Source organism: Eretmochelys imbricata, chromosome 4, assembly GCF_965152235.1.
Source record: "Eretmochelys imbricata isolate rEreImb1 chromosome 4, rEreImb1.hap1, whole genome shotgun sequence".
Lineage (NCBI taxonomy): Eukaryota > Metazoa > Chordata > Testudines > Cheloniidae > Eretmochelys > Eretmochelys imbricata.
The window spans coordinates 72028279-72052814 of NC_135575.1; the positions used below are offsets into that span (position 1 = coordinate 72028279).

General features: G+C 37.5%; 1 protein-coding gene across 1 annotated transcript in view; it reads right to left on the bottom strand.

Annotated features, from left to right (window-relative positions):
• LOC144264396 (putative ATP-dependent RNA helicase DDX60) overlaps positions 1 to 24536 on the bottom strand; it is a 75723-nt gene that overhangs the window by 14626 nt on the left and 36561 nt on the right. Inside the window, exons 17-31 of the mRNA XM_077816159.1 lie at positions 20620 to 20739; positions 18591 to 18686; positions 17931 to 18046; positions 16918 to 17057; positions 16615 to 16724; positions 16408 to 16512; positions 16191 to 16319; positions 14471 to 14598; positions 13119 to 13277; positions 11097 to 11241; positions 6009 to 6161; positions 4900 to 5004; positions 3541 to 3741; positions 1076 to 1180; positions 377 to 518 (exon numbers count right to left, since the gene is read on the bottom strand). Of these exons, the coding sequence (XP_077672285.1) occupies positions 377 to 518; positions 1076 to 1180; positions 3541 to 3741; positions 4900 to 5004; positions 6009 to 6161; positions 11097 to 11241; positions 13119 to 13277; positions 14471 to 14598; positions 16191 to 16319; positions 16408 to 16512; positions 16615 to 16724; positions 16918 to 17057; positions 17931 to 18046; positions 18591 to 18686; positions 20620 to 20739 (1954 nt within the window). The remainder of the gene's footprint in view (positions 1 to 376; positions 519 to 1075; positions 1181 to 3540; positions 3742 to 4899; positions 5005 to 6008; positions 6162 to 11096; positions 11242 to 13118; positions 13278 to 14470; positions 14599 to 16190; positions 16320 to 16407; positions 16513 to 16614; positions 16725 to 16917; positions 17058 to 17930; positions 18047 to 18590; positions 18687 to 20619; positions 20740 to 24536) is intronic.

Consider the following 24536-nt stretch of genomic DNA (forward strand, 5'->3'; position numbering starts at 1 on the left):
ACCTTATAATGCAACCCAGTTGCAGCCTTAACTATGGAGTGACTGCTGTAACTCCATAATTACAATGAAGTTTTATATGATATCTTTTTAGATTTTTTTTTTTACACAATGCCAATTACTAAATTTGAAAACAACTTACATTTACACTATCTAGCGTGGGAACTGCAAATGCTTTAGACTTCAAACTTAGTGAACATATAACAATAGAAAGGTTCTACTAACCTTATATGGAAGGAAGTACATGTCACATTTGTAATTGTCTAAGATAATTACAGATCATTAACTTTAGAGCACATAATAAAATATGAGCACGATTTAGATGGTCATTCACAAAAATGTAGTTACATTAATTAAAAAGTATGAAATATTAACTTACCGTTCTCAACTGGCTGGCACAGTTTGTGGAATAAGCCTTTCACAAGAAAGCTAACTAGAACAAAATTTGAAGGTTCATGATAATGTAAATGGGTCACAAGTCCAGTAAATCCCACAGGGTTACCTTCTTGATCCAAGTAGCCCTAGTTAATAAAATATTTTGTTAAGCTAGTTCAAATGTGCAAGATACAAAGTGCTTGACATTGTGAAGTCTTGTGAACTGGGGCTTGATAGAAGTACAATTATTAACATGCTGTCTTTGGGAAAATTCTGTCTTCAAATGCATTTTATGTATTTGCATCTTAAAATATCATATGGATGGATACCTCAGTTCATATTTTGCCCTGTGTGTGCCATCCTTGATCATACTTATACATGCAACAGGATTAGCACTCTCCCTATTGTCTTGCTTCACAAAAAATGAACAGCCTTCCTTTAAATGTAGGATTGGAATACTTATTATATTTTAAAAATTGGGCTAAAAGTCTCTTTCTTTATCTGGTTTTCTTCACCCAGTTTTTCTTAACTAATGCCTGAATGCTGCTATAGAACATAAAATAAGTGGTACAATAATTATATGAAAGAAACAATACAGTTTGTAAGATTTCTGGCTTTGTTTCCAGTAATGTTTGAGAACAAATATATAATACAGAGTGCAATTCTGGACATATTCTCTTAACCAGACAGAATTAAAGCTTACCTCTTTGACAAGAAACTGCAAGGAAAAGATAAAGTATACTTTTAACATTTCAGTATTCCGTGGTTGTTTGAAGGACAGCAGTGAGTGCTTCAACACTGACAGAACCTTGGTAAAAAGATAGATGAATTTAGGAACTGCAATGTTTTAATGTCTCAAACAAACAAAGAAACTAAGACCCAACTCCTATAGAATGTTTTTAACTTTAATTGGGAGTTGGGTACCTAACTCTTTCAGGTCTTTTGAAAATGCCATCCCGATGACCTGATCCTGCAAAGATTTAGGCATGTGTGTAACTTTATGTAATGGGTAAATACATAAAGTTAAGCACATGCCTAAATCTTTGCAGGATCAGGGCATTAATATGTATTTGAATATTTAAACTAAAATGTGCATTGTTTTAATATTGAACATATTACACACACTGCTAAGGGCTATGTTCAGTATTTTAATGAGCATATTTACTTTCTTATTTTAAGTAGTTAATTCAGAATTAACAGTAGTTAATTTTTCTGTGAATGAATTTAAATTAGTGCTTTTTTTCCCTTCTATTCTAGGCCTTTTATTTTTCCTCCAGCGTGACCAAATTGCTGTTCACAGTTATTTCCCACCCTCATCCCCTTTTACTCATTTCCTTCACATGTAGTTGAAATCCTGACTCCCACAGGATCTTCTGATTCTGTATGTATAATTAACATGAACAATATGAAAATGTAGGCAGAATTGACACACACCAAGCTCCATGCAGCATTCACCAGCCATGAGTTCAGAGGAGGCAGATCAGGCTCCCAGAGGAAAAGCCATCCCTGAAAGCTCTAAAAAAGTAGTCCTCAACCAGGAGTATGCATACCCATGGGGGTATGCAAAGGTCTTCCAGGGGGTACATCAACTCATCTAGATATTTGCCTAGTTTTACAACAGGCTACATAAAAAGCGCTAGCAAAGTCAGTACAAACTAGAATTTCATACAGACAATGACTTGTTTATACTGCTCTATATACTATTCACTGAAATGTAAGTACAATATTTATATATACATTGATTTATTTTATAATGATATGGTAAAAATGAGAGAATAAGGAATTTTTCAGTAATAATGTGCTGTGACACTTTATTTTTATGTCTGATTTTGTAAGCAAGTAGTTTTTAAGTGAGGTGGAACTTGGGGGTACGCAAGACAAATCAGACTCCAGACAGGGGTACGGTAGTCTGGAAAGGTGGAGAGTCACTGCTCTAAGACACACCCGAGCAGGAGGCCAGAAGCAGCAAAGCTTCACAACCCCTGGGGCCTGGCAATGTCCTCAGACCATTCCTTCTGTAGGTTAGATTCTGGGCATTTTTCTTCTTTGCTTGATGGTTTTTTGCTCTGACATCTTCACTCTTTCCCCTCACAATCCCTGCCAGTTTTGCTCTGTCCACCATCCTTGGTCTTCCCCATCCTCTTTATTACTCTTCCCCTCATTGACCTCTGTGCCCTCCTTTGTCTTTCTTGTTGCCTCTTTTCTATCTGCCTTCCCCACCCTTGTCCTACATCTGCTCCATAAGACATGAAAAATACAACACAAAACAAAAATGTTGAACTAATCTGATGTTTTCCAACCAACAGTGATTAAGTCTGTATGTTTCATCACTTTCTCACCCCTTTTGTCTGGCTTCTCTAGTTAAACTAAAAACATGCTGGGGCAGTCTCTTACGTGTTTTTATAGCACCTAGCACATTAGGGCCATAATCCTGACTGGGACCTCTGATGCTACTGTTATCAAAAGGTGAAGGGGGAGAAAAGAGGAGAAAATAGAACCAGTAGAAAGAGATAAGGAGGAGACACAAAGAGAGGAAGTGAAAGACAAAATCAAAACAGTGACTTCTATAAGCAAAACTAATATTTTAACACTAAAATGTCTTTCTACAAGTAGCTATCTTGTGCTTCTTGAAAGACTAAACTTTTTAGCCATCTTGTTGGCAGCATCTTTTTTCCTATCAGTGAGATTTGGTGTCCTTATAGCACAAGAGACTTTTAGGGTACGGCTACAATGCAAAATGAAAAAAAACAACAAAACCTCACAGCAGTGAGTCTCAAAGCCCAGGTCAACAGACTCTGGCTCCCAGGGCTTGCATTGTGGGGCTAAAAATCGCAGTGCTAACATTCCCACTCAGGTTGGAGCTTGAGCTCTGATACCCACCCGAGTGGCTGAGTCTCAGAGCGCAACCTCCAGCCTGAGCAGGAACGTCTACACTGCTATTTTTAGCTCAGTAGCACAAGCCCAAGTCGGTTGACCCAGGCTCTGGGACTTGCTTCCACAGGTTTTTTTCCTGCAGCAGAGATTTACCCTAAGAGGCTCCAGTAGGAAAATATACACTTTATTTGGTGTCAGACTGTTTACATTTGAAATGCATACTTTGTACTTGAGTTAGAGAGAATATATAAATATAATAAAATTAAAAGATTTTTTTAAAATGAATTAATATACCTTTGCTCTGGCATCTGCTTTGTCATCTGCTTTTGCAGCCAATAGCATGAGTCTCAGTACCAGGGAAATACTCAGAGGGAACTGGCCTTTCAGTTGGGGTACATTGGATTTTATAAGTTTTTCAACCTTAGGCAGTGGGATATCATAGAAGAACACACTTCCTATCATATCTTGTCCACGTCTTCCAGCACGTCCAGACATCTAAAAGGGGTTATTTATAAATTCTAAAGATTAATATTTCACAAAAATTCTGTTCTATTTTCTTTAGAATCATAGAATATCAGGGTTGGAAGGGACCTCAGGAGGTCATCTAGTCCAACCCCCTGCTCAAAGCAGGACCAATTTCCAATTTTTGCCCCAGATCCCAAATGGCCCCCTCAAGGATTGAACTCACAACCCTGGGTTTAGCAGGCCAATGCTCAAACCACTGAGCTATCTCCCCCCCCAGCCTTTATTTAAATTGTATATGGTGCTCCTCTCCATAGTATATTAGGGTACAAAAGCATTTACACTAATGATACTAGTTTGAAAAATAACATATGCAACACACAATTTTTTAAAGAAGATCTTAGGAAGCAATATAACCAGTTAATATGCCCTTAGGTAATACTGGTTTCCTTATCACCCCAGCTATAATTATATGTGGCAGTGTAGGTGTTTTCTCCTAATATTCACTAAACATCTAAAGTGATAGTGATGTTACACTTTGTATCTTTCTTGTCAAAGGATCCCAGTGTACCTCACAAACTTATGGTGTGGTGCATCTGTAAAAATGGTGTCATGGTGTTCCTCTTTTAGCATCTCTAAATACATTCTACATCAAATATAGTCAATTTATAAGTAAAGAAGTGGGCTGGTGTTTTTAATTTCAGTCTTTCAAACTCACCCTGGGCTCTGAACTTCAACCTGGATTCTTTCCTTCTCTCACATCACTACCTTAATAAAGGTTCTACAGGCTGAACTGTACCTTAATTTAAACCTGCACACCCCTTTGTCTTCACATTATGTCTTCCGTTTCACCTGTGTAACTGCATTACCTGCAATAGGTTTGCACAGATGTAACTGACTAATTTAGTAAATAGCTGTGTTGATAATGCACAAGAAAGTACACAATGCAGCTCAATCTCTGAGCAGTGTCAACTCTGTAGTGCTAATGAAAGTATCAAGCAGTAAAAACTCATTTTTGGCATTAAAGGCACCACATATGATTCAGAATACACAGAAGCAATTTGAAAAAGAAGGTATTTTCTGCACTAGTGTGAGGAAAAGTATGTCTGTGTGTGTGTGTATATATATATATATATATATATATATATATATATATGTTCAATACAAATGCAACTTGGTGTATTTCAATACCTGTCTATAATTCAGAGCATCTAAAAAGACAGAATCTTCACTAAAGACAACCGATTTACATGGCATATTGATTCCCAAAGCAAGTGATCCAGTAGCTGTAACCACCTAGGAAAGTCAAAAGTAAGTGCATTTATTAGCAGTAAGAGAAGCAATTTTTAATTTAGTTTGCATATTTATTTGTTTTATTTTAAAAAATTGGTTTATTACTATATATTTAAAATAATGTTTGCAATCCTGGCCCACTGAAGTCATCGGGAATTTTACCAATAACTTAGTGGAGCCAGGATTTCAGCCAAATAGATTTAATAGAATTATGAATATAACTTTAACTTTTCTTCATTTATCTTTTTTAAAACTGTGCAAATAAAATATTTATGTAACTTTTTAATATAAAATTATAAAAAAGTAGTAATTTAAAGAATACAATATCTGCACCCTGGGAAATCTGCTTCTATTTCAATAATGCTAAAGCCAAGTAGCAGCACAGTTGGAAATAATTCAACAGCATGAGAAAGCATGATCTACATTTGATGCAAAGTACATACATTAAGTTTTAACATTATCTCATTAGTGCTTCCAAACATGCCATTATGTAGTTAATTTCCCTAAATATAATCACATTTAATTTTAAAGAAACTTTCACTGTTAATTAGTAAATACAGAGGCTGTGATATGGAGGTACTGTATTGATATAATGTGGCAGAAATGGGCTTTGGAATCACTACACCCATAACTATACAGTGTCATAAAAATCAAAAGGCAGATCTAGTATCTGTTTACTTATTATTTTTGTGTGCAGAGATTTACGAAAATTTTCTGATTCAGTGCCCTAATCTTGAAGATGGTAACATTTAGTCCTGAACCAGTCAATTTATTATTTTTAGAGTTTTTAGATATTTTGTTTCTAATTTAGGAACTCTCCTGTCAATGTATTAAAAATTAATGCTGGGAAACCAAGTGCAATATATTTTACCATAGTCAATGAAAATAAATTTATATCTGAATTATATGGGTGAGAGTCAAGCTGTGATTTAATGAAATTTAATGAGAAATTATGAAATTATTCCTTATAAAGGAATTGTCCATAAACATGATTATAAGTTACCAACCCGGATATATCCCATCCTGAAAAGCATCTCCACGACTTGTCTTTCTTTGTATGCCATTGAAGCATGATGATATCCAATACCCTTCTGTGCCAACATTCTCAGCTGGAAACGCTTCCTTTGAAACCTAATTCGATGAAAGATCTCCATCAAGGTCTACATGTAAAGAAATGTTAAGTATTAATCACAATCATTTAAGTGTTGTAAAACAAAATAAGAAAATTCTTACCTGATTAATTTTTTCTGTGAGCAGCTTCTCTCCCCACTCCTCACTAACAGGTAATACAGGCCAGCTGTGGAATTCAGAGGTGGTCCAATGTTGTTGCTGGAGTCCTCCAAGACTAAGCCCACCCATCAGCTCAGGCTACCAGAATTGTTCTTCCAAAACTGTAGCAATACTCCACCAACCAATTACTAGCATTAAGAAAATCTAATATAATATATTAATAACTTTCAGGTAAGTCTATATCTAAATCTCCCTTTAGAGAAAATTTTGAATTTGTTACAAATTGTATTCCAGACATTTACCAGTCTACCAGGGTGTGCTGAATGAGGAGAGAAGCTGCTAACAGAAAGAAAATGATCATGTAAGACATTTCTCATTCTGCAGCACAGCTTCTCTTCTCATTAATTAGAAATATAAATTGACCAGATGATGAAATTTTCTGGCTGAGGTATGTCTAGATATCCAAAAGTATGAGGAAGCTAATGGAGAAACCCTCCTGAACTACACTTCTCTTCCGGTGTCTAGGCTAACTTGATCTGGATGAAGACGTCCCTGCTTCAAGACATCTGGTGTTTTCTACAGGTGCAATGTAGGTTCCCTGGCTGCCTAAAAGGTCTGAAGTGCCTTCTGGGCCAACTGGGGACTATAAAGAGGTCTTCATAGAGATCAGGAGGTCTTCAGCTCTCACTTTTCTGAACCCCTATGTAAGAACTGTCCTGAAAAAACAGCAGATTCTTCTTCTCTGCCCAGAACATTATTTCCATTGCCAAAGTCTAGAAGCTTTTACCCTGGTTTTGGAAGGGATATGAACACTCATACTTCAATCATAAGAAAGCTCTAATAAGAGGTATGAGAAAACTTCTCTGAGAGCACTATAGCTGTCTTCTTGTTGCGCCTTCTTCTGAAGTAACTGGTACTGGTCATAGACATGATACATAAACTTGATGGACCATTGGTACGAACCTGTATGGTCATGTCTATGTTTCTGTTCAGATATGTTACTGATAGGGCTGTTAAAGTGAATACTTTGATTGTGGGAATTGCCTGCTAGATGGCCCCAGGAGCCTGAAGTGATGCCTGCCTGCTTCCATAGGATGGCTAGCGCCCAGGTAAGTACTGTAGAAGAGACCTAGTGCCTCTTAGTGCACTACTCAGTTATTAGGTTTGGAAGGATTAGATTTTTATTGGTAAATATCAATTTCACCGTACACACACAGACAAAAAATATTTTCATTGATAATAATTGATATTTACAGATAGGCAAAGCAAGAAAAGTTCTGCTTGAGAACTTATTACAGTTTGATTTAAAGACAATTGCTTTGTATATTTTGACATGTGATGTTGACAACTTGTGTTTTAACAGCTATAAAGCTTTAGCTTTTTGAACCTCATTGTCTACCATCATTAAATTATTATCATCTAAGCCCCCATAATTTTCCAAACTGTGAACATTTAAAATAAATAAAAATAGAAAACAATGTTTTAAAATAGACAATTGATATTAGCTGTCAAAATTATTTTTAAAAATTCAGATTTTGCCAAGCCTTTCAGTAGATCTGAAGTCATTTGAACATGGGGAGGGATTTTTACATATCTCCTTGTAATCCATGATGATGCAGCTGTCTGAGGAATGGAGTCCTTTGTTCTAGTCACAGTCTGCCTGAAATGTTTGTTATGCTTTAGTGTGGAGCCAACCCGTGGAAAGAAAGACCCTTTCCCACCTATCATACTCTTAGCCCCCTTCTCCTGGCAGACCAACAGGCTTTGGGCTGAAAACCAGGCAGGCACAATTCCCATTATACTGCAGCCTGAGACAGAGCTTCACAAGAGTAACAGGCCTCTCTGCATGCCGGCCAGACTGGAGGGTGATAGAAGGGTGATACGCCTTATACAGCATGTGAAAGAGCCCTTGTGAGGAGAAAAGTGTTAGCAAACACTTCCCTCAAGGTGGGAAGGCAAAAACCAAAGGGTGTCAACCCCAATTTTTACCTCACTTGCTCGTTAAAAATACACATTGTTATGAAGGATATAATGACTTTTAGTTTTGCAATCTGAAGCCTCTGTAGTTTGCAAGACTTACCCTGAAGCAGACTGTGAGGGGATCTCCTCTCTATGGGAATCCTCATGCTACTGACCAGCCCTCCCATGGTGGAGTCGCGTCTTTAGGCAGGAGTCAATCTTTACACACCAGTCTGGCTGAAAGCCCATGCCCTGGCAGTGCAAGGGTCAGCAGCTTGTAGCTGAAGGGTATAGCTTGCCCTCTCAAGCCCCATGCCCTGGCAGAGCAAAGGTCGATACTTGTGCAGCAGAATATAGTTTTCCCTGAGACTCCTGAAAAGCTACCTATAGCCTCTCTTGAACTTGGCTAGATGCTTGCAAGGCTTTTCTGCTCTGACAGTAGGAGGCAGAGGGAGCCCATTCAAGAGGTGCTGTACTGGAGAAGCCAGAAAGTTAGAGCTTCAATACTGTGGTAATGCCTCACCATAAAAGAGGAGATAGAAATTGAAATGAGGCTGCCACTGCACAAAAACAAAATCAAAATTATAGTTATAGAACAAAATGCTCAGAAGAAACTGAACCACCAATTTTTTCTGCCACCAGAGGCAGAAAATCTGGTGGCCTAAATTGAAGGGTGGGGCTTAGTCCTGTAGCTTTCAGCATCAACACCAGACCAATCCTGAATCCCACAAGTGGGAGGCTTTACCCATTAGTAATGAATGAGGAAAGACACTGCACAGAAGAAACATGCACACCAGTTAATATTTCCTTATCATGAAGGTAAAGTTAAAGGCTTATATTTTCAAAAACAGCTTTCACTGTTTCACGTGCAATATTGATTAGCTTACTAGTACCTATCAAAGGCTGGGGTTTGGATAAGAGCTAGCTGGCTAAGTCTGAACCTGTATAAGACTGAAGTGGTACTGAAGGTTTTAAGAAAGTGTCATGGTTACAGGGCTAGCTGCTCCTCTGGCAGAATTAAAAAAGGATCTTCATCTCTTGACAGCAAGGATATAATTGCTGTCTATCTATACATTCAGAATGTGGGGGGGGCAAACACCAGGGAGGAAGAAGAGCTATTTAAGTTAAGGATAATGTTGGCACAAAAACAAATGATTATAAACTGGCCATGAATAAATTTAGGCTGGAAATTAGAAGAAACTTTCTAACTTCAGAGGAGTGAGATTCTTGAAGAGCCTTCCAGCTGGAGTTGTAGGGGCAACAACCTAAACAGTTTTAAAACGGAGCTTGATAAATGTATGAATGGGATTATACGACAGGGTTGCTTGCAGTGACCCAGGATGTCACTTCCAAGCCTATGCCCTTGCCAGAGTTCCTTTGTCCTTCTGCCCTGGTCCTGTCTGGTCCTTTTCCTGTCCTATTCCAAAGTAGTTTTATAGTTTGGCTGGAGAGGAGGTAAAATAATAACTAGTAGTTCTGGAATTGTCCCTTAACAACTCTTAACTGTTTTCTGAGAGGTGGCTATCTTGAGCCATTCTCTTCCTTCTTGCCTGTTTTCCCCAGACAGCCTTCTCTTGAATTAACCTAATATAGTCATAGAGAAAACATCCTTACAATCTACAATTCTGGAATATGCCTTTCCTAACCACTGTCCCTATTGTGTGGTTTGACAAAGTCCACCTTTGTTGACTTTCATGGCATGCTGCAAGGCCTCTGTATTTTCTCAGGTTTTTCCTCAGGGAGCGGGTTTACAGGGGTACAAGTGTATTGAGAGGAAAACATTTATTTCTTTGTTGTAAACTGGGACTTTTTTGTACTTTGATCCAATGTAACTGTAATGGATGTATTTATTCCAAAAATAATGTTTACATACCTAGAGGCTGATGTACATGATTTGAAGAAATTTAAATAAACACACACACACACACACAGAGGAAATATGCATTAAGACTCTGATTCCAGAAAGTATTTAAATATGTGTTTAAGCATGTGCTTAAATGGTTTCCTGAATTGGATCAGAAAATCTAACTGGGAACATCCATCATCTGTTTACCTAAATAATTAGCTAATTTATTGAAATTTAACATATACAATATTTGTGGTTTTATCTTGATGAACTCCATTTTGCAAAACAAATATTTATTCATCAGAATGTCTTATTCTCTAGTCCGATAGTTTGAAGACAGAATCTATCTTTTCAAAAAGCCAAATCCAGAATTATTGGTATAAGGCACTTTAACCTATGCTTAAATTCATTCCTGTTCAAGAAAGCACTTAAGCATGTGTTTTGTCATATATCAATGGAACTTCATCAATATTAAATTTAACATGGCAGTCAATGTTACATAAAGTTGAGTATGTGCTAAACGCTTTCCTACATAGATACCCTTGCCTGAAATGACACCATATGGCTATTTTGTGATGTGTACAAGACTGGGAAAGTCATGCTAGCTCCAAAGTGAGTTAATCAACTAATCAAAAAATACGAGTCCCAGATCAAAAACTGATGGAGCTGTGCATTGAGGAGAGTTCACAGGAATGGATTCCTTGCCTTCTGCACTCCATAATTCCCAACGGCTGGGCAAATCATCCTCTCCCCTCAGGGCATAGTGTCTGCAGGAATTACAAGAAGCTCTAATGCTGGAGTAACTCCCCTGCCTGGATCTCAGTGGGAGGATGAATGAGTCTGGATCCATCTTAAAAATAAAAGTCAAATGAAGGTGAAGGCACTCAGCATCTCACTAGAGGTGCTCTGTATCTTGCAGGACCGTGCTTTCAATTTAGACAAGTTTCATGACAGATTAAGCACACAATTATAAAGTACAGCAATATCAGACATATAATCCTACATTTAAACATTTAAAAACAAAAACAAAAGTTATGTTTATCAATAATAAATTACTCACTTCTTTATCCACAGCTTTAGAATTAGCATAAGTACTGTCTGGAGGGACCTTAGTAAGCTTTTCAAGTCTTTTCCTTAAATGTTGTTTTTCATTCAAATTAAGGATCATTCTCTCAAGGTTAGTGGAAGACTGCTTTTTTAGGGTACTGTATAAAACATACAATTTTAAAGAAGTAATTTTTTGTAATTAAAATTGATTACAAAGTACTCTTTTGACTTTTCAACTTTTAAATATGCATTTCCTTTTCAAGTGACTCATACATTAAGATCTCAAAATGAATGTAAATTCACAAATCATTAAATATATATCAATTGAATTTTATATCATCGCCTTCATACAAAGCAACAAAAACATTTTAAAGGATACGGCAGAATATAAAGTGACTTACATGGGCAAAAAATGATATACAAAAATGGAGGAAACTGAAAAGAAAGCAGAAATGTAAAAGTGGAAAATATTGCCAAGAAAGTACAATATTCTTGCAAACTAAGAATAGGTACTCTACTATACAGTAAGAGAAGAGTGAAAGAATGCTACAGCAGTGCGGGAAGAGAAAGGTGAAAGGGGTTTAACACCAGTTATATGCTAACATGAATGGAAAGATTTGAAGTCATGAATCTGAAAAGGGAAGAGTGACTTTGGGCCACATATGTAAAGGTATTCGGGTGCCTAAAGATAGGAATCTACTAGGATTTTCAAGAGCAACTAGGTGCCTAACTCCCATTGAAATAAGTTAATTTAATTTCACCATGACATCAGACTCCAGCCCCCCAAATGTACACTCCAGGAGGTTACAAAGATGGCACGTAGACACTTTTGAAAATCCCATTAGGCACTTATATGTATCTTTAGGTGCCTAAATACCTTTAAAAATCTGAGTCTTAGTGTTTGACAAAAATAAGCAAGTTAAAGGTAGACAATGGAGCAGAAATGAAAGAGCTGCTCTCAACTGTAGACACTTTCAGTGCAGGCAGGGAAACACACTTAACATTCATTCACTTTGAAGTAACATACTCTTCATGGAACAATCACCACCTCAGTCCACATGAGCCCGTGCTCCAGGGGTCCATCTCTTAAACTCAGGTTGTAAGATAAGGCTGGCTATATTGGAAAGCAGCTATTAAAAGAAAAGCACTTTTTCTGCCAAAATGCCTGGCCTATAGTTTTGGAGTGAGATTCTGTGCTGCACCCTAAAAGATACATCACAGAACTCACAGCACCTCCCAATCCTAGGCTGCTCTGGGAGCTGAAGAGGCCTCCAGCATAACTTTGACAGCCCTGGGGGCCTGGCTAAATTAAGAAAGCCTCCCAAGACTGCCCTAGGGACTGCAGCACTGCTTAGAATCTCCATATTGCTGTTTATTGCAGCACTGCCTCCTACACCTTCTGTGCTAGAGTTTACAAACAGGTCCTTGGAAAACAGCCTTATGGCTCTCTTCTGATGTGCCTGCTCTAGAAGAATCCTCATAAAGGAGCTTTTAATGGCCCCTTTATGCTGCTCTGGCCCTTGTACATGGTGCAAAGGGGCCATAGCAGGGCTGAAGATCTCACATCTGGCATGTACTTTTCTTAGGTCTGATGTCATGACTATATATTTCATTACACCATGTTATGTCTGCCATGTCTGAATTTGAAAGTTCGATTTTGATTTGGGGGACTCAGACAGGAGTTGTTTGGACATCACAAAAATCACTCTGCTCTATTGATTATGTACAGTTAGGCTCAATGATAATACAGGAGCTGGATATTGTTAGTATTTGAAGGATGTAAATAAGTTTTTTTTATTCCATATAGGTAGCCTGCCAAAGGAAATGGTGGAAACCATCATCTCTCCCTTGCCCGTTTCATCTGTTTGTCTGTTACATCCACTTGTTATTCCTGGTATTAAAATTATAAACTCATTGAAGCAGAAATTGTCTCATGCTATGTGTTTTTACAGCATCAAACTCAATTAGGCCCTGATCCTGATTCAGGCCTCTGAGCACTAACAGAATAAAATAATAAATATATAGTAATACTTACGCAGCCAGACATCTCCCGAGAGTTTTATTCGTTTTTCTTAATTTATCTGTTAACCTTTCTATTTTTTTCTCAGTATTTGGATCTTGTTCACTCCTTTGTTTTTTCATCAAATTATAAAATGCATCCATGGCTGTTTTTTCTACTGAATGAATGTTAAACCTAAAAACAAAATTTTAGTAAGATTAGTTAACACTGATAGTTAAAGAGATACATATTTTAAACAAGGTACTTATGTCATACTGTTAGAGTAATAGTCACAAGTAGGTCTTGTAATCTGTCAGTTAATTCCATACATTAGAAAGTCCCTATCTCTATTAAACAAATCACTTAAGCGCATGCTTAACTTTAAACATATGAATAGTACTATTGACATCAATGGAATTACTCAAATGCTTAAAAAGTTTAGCATGTGCTTAATGATTTGCTGAACTGGACCTTACACCTAAGCAAAGTGGGTAAGTGGATGGTAGAATTCTATGCCTACTTTGTACAGGTGTAAGTATTTATGTAAGATACAAGGCAGCTGAGAATCAGGTCCCTTAATATGGTTTGCTGACTCAATTTCTCAGAAATTTTCTTTTTTACTTTTGTCATTCTGTATAGACTCTGACTTATCTCTGAGCAGTCAAATCAGTTTCCTATATTGCTGAGGACAATTTCTTGTTTTAGATTATTTTATATCTCTCAGTTATACTTGTAATTGTTTAAAGAATTAAACAAAATGTATGTTTTGAGTTTTTTTAAATCTATTCATTTAGATTTTTGGTTGACATTGTATACACATGTGCAAACATACACATACCACCCAACAACTCCATTGTCCATTTTCTTCAGGAGACAAAGGAGAGAAAAAAGAATAAAGCGTTTTTTATTTAAAAACATTATTGATAACACAAAATGGATTATATACCATAAATATATACACATGTGCATATACCCCTCTATATATTTATAGCTATGAACCTTAACAATTCTAATGTTGCAAGGAGCTGAGCACCTTCCTGATATGCCTTTAATTATGTAGTGTGTGTGTGTGTACATGTACATACGCACACGCAGTTTAAAAGCTTCCAATTGTGGTTCAGCTAGACTTTTTAACATCTCATGGAAGCAAACAGGATGAGAGTGCTTCTGATCTACAATATGAGCATTTACTTCAAATGTTTTTAAACAAATGGATATTCATACCTACTACAGTCTAACAAACAAAACTTAATCTCAGGCGATGCTTGTAAATAAATAGCACATTACAAAACATACCTTGCTGAGCCATGTCAGTATTAGCTCCAATACACAGCATTTTAACTCTTGTAAAAAGATATACATTAAAACAAATGAATTTGTATATTTACATAAAAAATATGGCAGGCAATTTATCCATGTCTTGTAGTTTTTCAACAAAATGTGCAAATCTGATCCGCTTTTCATTTTCTGAACAATCAACAGGATGAGGCTTAAGGGACTCCAGCAGCTGATTCACCTAGACAAAGTAGTGTTAGTAATCTGATTTATATTGCAAACTGTATGTTATGGAGCAGGCTATAAACTTTGCTATCTGAGGCAACTATCCTTCCTAAAGTCTTTTTTCAACGAAGTCAGAAATTCCAGACACTGAATCATGTGCTCGCTCCATTAGAGTACATTGCTCCCTTACCACTGAATCCTAAATTCTAATTGTGGGTCAGTCACTGATTAGTCAGCTCACTTCACCTCTTTCATGATTTCCCCATTTTAAAATGGGGATAATGCTTACAGGGCTGTTGTGATTATTATTCAGGGCCAAATTCTGGAACACTTGCTCAGTGTAATCCCACTGGCAACAATGGAGTCACAAGGATGTAGTTTAGGACACAACCTGGCCCAGTATATTCACAATACATATACAAGTTCTGGTAATCACAAAAGATTTCAGCAATTATTGAGTTTATTTGTACTTAAATTTAGGAATTTAACTAGCCCAAAAGATGGTACAAAGCAATGATTCCTAGTGGGTCAATCTTAAAGGAAAACACAAAATTTGGTGAGACCTGAAAGAAATCAAAGGGTGCACAATAATAATGTAAATGTTGAATGTAAATAAAGGTAATTTAAAACTCCAGCTTTCTGTTTAAACTTTCTATCTATTTAGCTTTTTATAAGGTCACCCATAATAGTGGCAGCAGTATACAGCCTATGGATGAATCCTTTGAGGACTCTGTGAAACTCAGATTAATTTCAATAAGAATTCCACATGTAGACTGAGGCCTTAAACTGCTGTATGAATGCTGCATTATTGTGAATGTAAGAATCATTGCACCATTAGACATTTTGTTGAAAATACCACATTTTAAAGAGATTTTGCTTTTTCACATTATTCATTGTTTCCCTTGTCCTCCATCCACTGCCCCATCTTACTGCTTGTTATGATATATCCACTGATGTATCTTGCCTTAATTAGAGGCTGGATTCTCTTCTCACTTATACAGGTTTTACACTGGTGTGACTCCACTGATTTCAACAGAGATGCTCTTGATTTATACCTGTGTAACTGAGAGTGGAGTGAGGCCCTAGATTGTGAGCTGCTAGGATAAGAGAACTTCTATTCTGTGTTTGTAAAGTGTTTAGGACAACCCTATAAGTGTGCATGTAATCCAAATAATAATAATTATTAATATAATTAATCAGAAAAAAAGGTTTCTTCAACTGGAAACATGCCCACTACTTATAGTTTGTGCAAAGGGATTCAAGAATGCACCAAGATAAGAAGTGGACTAAAGTAAAGCAGGGTCAGTGAGAAGGCATTAAACACAAAATGTGGGATTTTTAAAACTATCTAAGGAAGTCAGGACTCCAGCTCCCCACCATGGCAGTTACATGACCCATTCACTTGAGTGCTTTTGGAAATCTCACCCAAACACATTAGAAACACCACTGATATTAGGAGTCATTGGAACTTTAGCCATAGAAAATGCTTTCAACTATTAACAAAAGAAACAGCAAAAAGTTAGTTTTAATAACTTAGGGGGTACTTGTACTGTATTAATATTGTATTTACGCTTCAGAAGGGGACATGCTTCTGACATTTTTAGTTACCTTCTCTCTTTGGCCAAGTATAATCCAGTTGATTAGTTCTTTCTTCAGCTCCTGTTCATAATTTTTTGCATCTGCCTTTGTGATTACTATTTTATTCTTGAAAGAGGTAAATTCCTCAGGATCTAACTCCTTGAAAACACCAGCAATAAAAATAATAGCAAACTGCTCTCTCAGTATCTTCAAAAAATATAGTCCGCGTACAATTGTGTATACACACCTGTAATCTTGGCCACTCTTCCCAGACTTTTGCCATCATGTCATATAGCTGGATACTCTCTCGTGGAGAGAAGGTAGTGTCTGAAGGAATGCCATAGTTCTCAATCTATATGTACATTAAACAAAAGAATCAGCAGAATGATTTTTTTGGTTAATGTTGCTAATATAAGAACTGATAAAACCATTTTGTCTCTGCTATTATACTTACATGACTGACTGTTAATGCAGCACATGGGTGATAGTGATCAATGACGAAATCATTATCCTTGAGAGAACAAACATACTTTTCCAGATCATTGTATCTGTCTCCATGAAGTACTGTATATACAAGCATACATTTATTTATGAAATTGCATCAATGCTTGTTTCTTTTAAAAATTAAGGCCCCATTCTGTAAAGATTTTTACTTTGATGGAACTATTCACAGTTCATAAACTTTAGCACGTGTAAGTCTTTGCAGGATTGGGGCACAAATTGTATTTTCTATATTTAAAAATATTCTGATACAGACCTAGTCTAACTCTATATGATTTTTTTGTTTTTTGTAGTTTTTGCTTCCTTGTACATTTCCTGGCAGTTGTAGAAGAACCAGAGCTTTCTTCTATTGTACTTTCAGCAAGTTGCCAGTATCTTTTTACTGATTGTAGCCATCTAGAGTGCAAGAACAAAATAAAGGTAAAGCTTCTGTAAAAAGAACTGAAATAAAATAGTTAGGTGTATTTAGAATAGGTTAAAAGGAAAGATATGTATATATGTGGCTATGTTTTTAAAATCCGAGCCTCAGCTACATTCCTTGATTTTGTAGAAATTTTGTGAAAGCAACCTTTACTACTCCCTTAACCAAACTTTCCTGCTACTTCACCAAAAAAAAATAAATAAAAAAAATCCTTGAATTTGAATTTTGTTCTTGGAATGGGGGAAGAAAGTCCAGCAAGAAAAAGGAGTTCTTACTTCTGCCAAACTGAATCACCCATGACTAGATGTAGACAAGAAAACAACAAATATGGCCATCAATGTAATAACAAATTACTGTTTTGTGAATGCATCTGATGAAGTGAGCTGTAGCTCACGAAAGCTTATGCTCAAATAAATTGGTTAGTCTCTAAGGTGCCACTAGTACTCCTTTTCTTTTTGTTTTGTGTATGTATGTCCATACGTCTTTCCGGAGCAGATATAGATAATTATGAAAATCAATTTCTGGCACTTCTCCGGGCAGAAGCAAGTAGTGGGGTGGAGTAGTGGAGATCATTCCACTATCTCCTCCCTGCTCATGGCAGCAGGTATAAGGGAGGAACCTCTGCTCTCTCCACCACAGCTGGAGTCACAATGTGAGCTGGACCAGGCAGAGGTATTGGGTCTTACCAAGTAAGAGCTGTAGCAATCCAGCTCTGAACCAGATATTTTTTTAAATAAACTGAATATTTTCATCTGTGTTTCATGCTGTACTCTCTGAGGTAATTTTGTCCCATCCAAATTTATATAATTCACATGCTCTTATAAGTAAAAAAAAAAGTTCATGCTTACTCAGTAAGATGTTCAGGGTTACTGATAGTTGCAGAGAGAGCCAGAAATGGACATCGAATCATAACCAGGAGGTGCTCCCAAACTTCTGCTCCAATTTCCCCACCAAGACAATGGACCTATATATATGTGAAAAAAATCAGCCTAAAATATGGAATGACATTTTAATGAGAAAAATAACTTACTTCATAAAATGAGTGCCAAAAATTCAGAAATTGCTGCATGTGTCATTAAGGACACACTCCCTATGCCCACTGAGTCCTTCTAATGACTTCAGTGGTATTGGATCAAATCTGAAGGACTCAATACTATATTCATTTTGGACCCAAGCCTCCCACTGACTTCCCTAGCAGTCTTAGATGCATAAGGAATACAGAATCTGCCCCTAAATTGTATGTTAGGTGTCAGATTTGGTGAGATTTAGCATTTCAATTTAAAAAAAAAAAATTTGGTAAATTTCTATGCAGTTAAATATAGCGGTACTATGAGGGACAAGATGGAAGTGGAAGAATTTATGTCTTGAAAATTAAGAAATTTACAGCTATATTGCCAGAGATGGGCGCTGGCCAGTAATAACAGATATTTTGAAAAATGCAGTCTTTGGTTCCTTCTTTCAAACATTTCATACATTAGCAAATTTGATTTCTGTTAAAAGACACCTACCTCATCAAATATAACATATCTTATTCTTTTGACCCAATCCTGGCGATGAGGGGATAGCAACAAGATTTCTAAACACTGAGGCACAGTCACAAGTATCTGAAAAGAAATGTTTGTGACCTATTACTTCTAAGCCTACTGACAAATGAAATGTAAAAAAAAAAAAATAGCTTTCATCATTGAAAAGGGAGGGTAACTATAAATGTATAGTGTCAGCAATGAGGACTTGCAGCTGCACCTGCCTAGTTCCTGGGCTGCCTATGAGCACAGCTGACCCACAGCAGGGACACTTGATTGACTACGCCAGCTGATTGGCCAAGTCAGCAAGCCGGCTCTTAAGCCCAACAGCAACAAATGATCTCTGGCTGTCCAATGCATATGCCCACAGCTGTGATCTCGCTTGTGCCTGTCTTGCTCCATCTGTTCTAGGCCTGCTTCCCTACTGATTCTGACCACAGGCTTTGGTTCCTGACTCTGGCTCTGGCTCCAGCCTTTAGGCCTTACCATCCACATCCCAGGTCATGACATAGTTGCCTGATCCCCAGATATGCAAGATATAAATAAACTTTACGTTTAACCTGATCCACCATGCACTAATGCTATTATGTATATGAGAATCACAACATTTTGCTAGAGTGGCTACTGCACCAAGGTCCCTATGTACTGCATATAGTTTATGACTTGTTTCACTTTTTCCCTGAACAAGGATGCTGCTTTGGGATTGGGCCCAATATGTGTTACAGATAACAAAAAAACTTTGGCCTACTTCTGTTGGAATAATTTAAAAAATGCAGTTCTATTTATTATATTTTATGTGTTTTTAAAAGTAGTGTTCTTTTTGTGGAAGAACATCAGCACAGGAACAAGTCCTCAAATGCAATGCAGTGTATATCTCACTGATGAGAAAATAATGAATATTGATGTTGTTTACTTTATGGCAAAGCTAACAGTGTTTCCAAAACTGTAAGGGCCAAGGTAATACTATAGCTTAACTATCATGTTCAATAAATGTGATCCTATCTAGATATCTTAGGGTTTTATAATGCTGCCCACCATCACTGCAGCTGAGTACCTTCCACAGAAAATTAATAGCAACAGCAAAGTCCCTAATGGACTTTACAGAGTCTCCCCCTTTTTCAGGGTGAAAACCCTGTTTGGGGGTTTTGAATCTTTAATTAGCTTGGCTGTAATAGTACTACACCTGACTTTCAGTTTAAGGCATCCATAGAAGCTGTTTTCAACCAAGACAACAAATCCATCCATCAGTTTTTTGCCAGGATCAATCTAAATCCTACAGTTTGCACTCTTGGAGGCCATTCACTGTGTGACTGGATATCAAGAACCCCAGTGTGGTTTTGGTGATGGATGCTGAATAGGAAAACACTGGGTATGAAGACTGGTGGGGATATATGATTTGGTGAGGCTATTGGAAGGAAGGCTGGTGCTCATGGGAGCCACTAGCGATGGGAGATATTGAAGGCTCTGGAGGTGAGCAAAAGTGTGCTGGTGCTAAATGGGCTGTATTTCCCCATCCTCTGTCAATTCCACACACAGCCTTATGTGGGCTCCACACTTTCTTGCAGCACCTCAATCTGGAGCTGAGCACTATAACAGAAGGTTAGGAGTTGAGCATGTGGAAGGGAGGGTTTGAGTTTCCACTGGAGTTGGTTTGTACAGCAGCAGCAAGAGAAAAGAAGGGAGCAGAGAATCTCTTTCATTACCTATCCTTGAACCTGCTGGGTGCTGATGCCTGAAGGATTTTGATTGGTTTTCTTTCTGTATTTCTCAACTACAGCATACAATCAAGCAAAGGCCCCTCACGGCCAATACGTAGGTTGTGCCCTACAGGTAGAGAGTTCCTAGTAGGCAGGATGGAACCTTGGGCTCAAGTAACTCAGATTTTTTCTAATCTTTACATAGTTATGTCAACATTATTTTTATCAAAAATAAACTTTATGAGGAGTCAATCAAAAGTGCAAAAGGCACTATTTAAATCAATTTAGTATGCAGCAATACATCTAGAATACTGTACCTGACAGTTCAGGGTATCATGGCGATAATCCCTTGTGAAAGTTCCACCTACTACTAATCCATGAGGCAATGTCTTGGTGAACCGATTGTATATAGTTCCCATCACTTGGTTTACAAGAGCCTAGTCATTATTACATAAAACAGATCATTAATAAAGCTACTAGAAAATGTACATCTACATTAGTATGGTGCTCTGAGATGTGCACAGGCTTCAAAATTTTCGACACCAATATTAATTTAGATCAGCAATAGAAGTTGAGAGTACTATAACAACACTTATTTTTTAGTTTTATTCATAACTGATATTGAAGAAACTTGATGTGTGAGCTGGTGTATATAATATTAATTCTGGATTTTAACTCTTTTTGCAAAAGTTTAAAACACAGATTCATAGATTCATAGATACTAAGGTCAGAAGGGACAATTATGATCATCTAGTCTGACCTCCTGCACAACGCAGGCCACAGAATCTCACCCACCCACTCCTGCAAAAAACCTCTCACCTATGTCTGAGCTATTGAAGTCCTCAAATCGTGGTTTAAAGACTTCAAGGAGCAGAGAATCCTCCAGCAAGTGACCCATGCCCCATGCTACAGAGGAAGGCGAAAAACCTTCAGGGCCTCTTCCAATCTGCCCTGGAGGAAAATTCCTTCCCGACCCCAGATATGGCGATCAGCTAAACCCTGAGCATATGGGCAAGATTCACCAGCCAGATACTACAGAAAATTCTTTCCTGGGTAACTCATATCCCATCCCATCTAACATCCCATCACAGGCCATTAGGCCTATTTACCATGAATATTTAAAGATCAATTAATTACCAAAATCATGTTATCCCATCATACCATCTCCTCCATAAACTTATCGAGTTTAATCTTAAAGCCAGATAGATCTTTTGCCCCCACTGCTTCCCCTGGAAGGCTATTCCAAAACTTCACTCCTCTGATGGTTAGAAACCTTCGTCTAATTTCAAGTCTAAACTTCCCGATGACCAGTTTATATCCATTTGTTCTTGTGTCCACATTGGTACTGAGCTTAAATAATTCCTCTCCCTCTCTGGTATTTATCCCTCTGATATATTTATAGAGAGCAATCATATCTCCCCTCAGCCTTCTTTTAGTTAGGCTAAACAAGCCAAGCTTCTTGAGTCTCCTTTCATAAGACAAGTTTTCCATTCCTCAGATCATCCTAGTAGCCCTTCTCTGTACCTGTTGCAGTTTGAATTCATCCTTCTTAAACATGGGAGACCAGAACTGCACACAGTATTCCAGGATAGGTCTCACCAGTGCCTTGTATAATGGTACTAAAACCTCCTTATCTCTACTGGAAATGCCTCTCCTGATGCATCCCAAGACCGCATTAGCTTTTTTCACGGCCATATTACATTGGCGGCTCATAGTCATCCTATGATCAACCAATACGCCAAGGTCCTTCTCCTCCTCCATTACTTCTAATTGATGCGTCCCCAGCTTATAACTAAAATTCTTGTTATTAATCCCTAAATGCATAACCTTACACTTCTCACTATTAAATTTCATCATATTACTATTACTCCAGTTTACAAGGTCATCCAGATCCTCCTGTATGATATCCCGGTCCTTCTCTAAATTGGCAATACCTCCCAGCTTTGTATCATCCACAAACTTTATTAGCACACTCCCACTTTTTGTGCCGAGGTCAGTAATAAAAAGATTAAATAAGATTGGTCCCAAAACTGATCCTTGAGGAACTCCACTGGTAACCTCCCTCCAGCCTGTGAATTCACCTTTCAGTAGGACCCGTTGTAGTCTCCTCTTTAACCAATTCCTTATCCACCTTTCAATTTTCCTATTGATCTCCATCTTTTCCAATTTAAATAATAATTCCCCATGTGGCACAGTATCAAACGCCTTACTGAAATCTAGGTAAATTAGATCCACTGTGTTTCCTTTGTGTAAAAAATCTGTTACTTTCTCAAAGAAGGAGATCAGGTTGGTTTGGCATGATCAAACTTTTGTAAAACCATGTTGTATTTTGTCCCATTTACCATTGACTTCAATGTCCTTAACTACTTTCTCCTTCAAAAATTTTTCCAAGACTTTGCATACTACAGATGTCAAACTAACAGGCCTGTAGTTACCCGGATCACTTCTTTCCCCTTTCTTAAAAATAGGAACTATGTTAGCAATTCTCCAATCATACGGTACAACCCCTGAGTTTACAGATTCATTAAAAATTCTTGCTAACGGGCTTGCAATTTTGGGTCCCATTTCCTTTAATATTCTTGGATGAAGATTATCTGGGCCCCCTGATTTAGTCCCATTAAGCTGTTTGAGTTTCGCTTCTACCTCAGATATGGTAATATCTACCTCCATATCCTCATTCCCATTTGACTTGCTACCATTATCCCTAAGATCCTCTTTAGCCTTATTAAAGACTGAGGCAAAGTATTTGTTTAGATATTGGGCCATGCCTAGATTATCCTTGACCTCCACTCCATCCTCAGTGTTTAGTGGTCCTACTTCTTCTTTCTTTGTTTTCTTCTTATTTATATGGGTATGGAACCTTTTACTATTGGTTTTAATTCCATTTGCAAGGTCCAACTCTACTTGACTTTTAGCCTGTCTCACTTTATCCCTACATGTTCTGACCTCAAAAAGGTAGCTTTCCTTGCTGATCCCTCCCATCTTCTACTCCCTGTATGCTTTCTGCTTTTTCTTAATCACCTCTCTGAGATGCTTGCTCATCCAGCTTGGTCTACAACTCCTGCCTATGAATTTTTTCCCATTTCTTGGGATGCAGGCTTCCGATAGCTTCTGCAGCTTTGATTTAAAGTAATCCCAGGCCTCCTCTGCCTTTAGATCCATAAGTTCTTCAGTCCAATCCACTTTCCTAACTAATTTCCTTAATTTTTGAAAGTCAGCCCTTTTGAAATCAAAAACCCTAGTTGCAGATTTATTTTTATTTATCCTTCTATTCAGTTTGAACTGAATTAGCTCATGATCACTTGAACCAAGATTGTCCCCTACAAGCATTTCTTCTATGAGGTCCTCACTACTCACCAAAACCAAATCTAAAATGGCATCCCTCTAGTCAGTTCAGCAACTACTTGATGATGGAATCCATCAACTATTGCATTTAGGAAAATCTGAGCCCTATTATTATTACTAGCACTCATCCTCCAGTCTATATCTGGGAAGTTAAAGTCTCCCATGATCATGCAGTTTCCATTAGTATTTACTTAGTTAAAAACATTAAAGAGGGCTCTATCCATATCCAAATTAGATCCTGGTGGTCTATAGCACAGCCCAAGCACTATCCCAGGGGAGGCTCTAATAGTTTTCTTCCCCAATGTAATTTTTGCCCAGACAAACTCTGTCTTATCCATTTCATTGCTTCTTATTTCTTTACATTCTACCTCATCACTGATATACAATGCTACTCCACCACCTTTACCTTTATTTCTGTCTTTCCTAAACAGCACATACCCTTCAATACCTGTAGTCCAGTCATGACTACTATTCCACCATGTTTCTGTTATCCCTATAATATCTGGTTTCACTTCCTGCACCAGTAGCTCTAGTTCCTCCATTTTGTTACCTAGGCTCCTCGCTTTGGTGTACAAACATCTTAATTTTTGCTGTTTGGCCTACAGTATGTTCCAGAATTTTCCAAAAGTCAGACTCTGAGGGTGCAGGCAAAATTTGTGTGCACAGATTCTTTATTTGCAAATGCAAATGCCATTTGGATTCCCAACAATCACAAATGTGCACAGAATTTGATTTCACATGCAGTATTGAAAAACTGCACATGTATTACATGCATCATATATGCACTGAATGTGCATTCCTAGTTTTCTGTGTGTTAATATCCAGACTTATAACAGTTAATGTTAAAAATTAGCTTTGAAAGGATTATAAAACCCCAAGCTTCACAGTT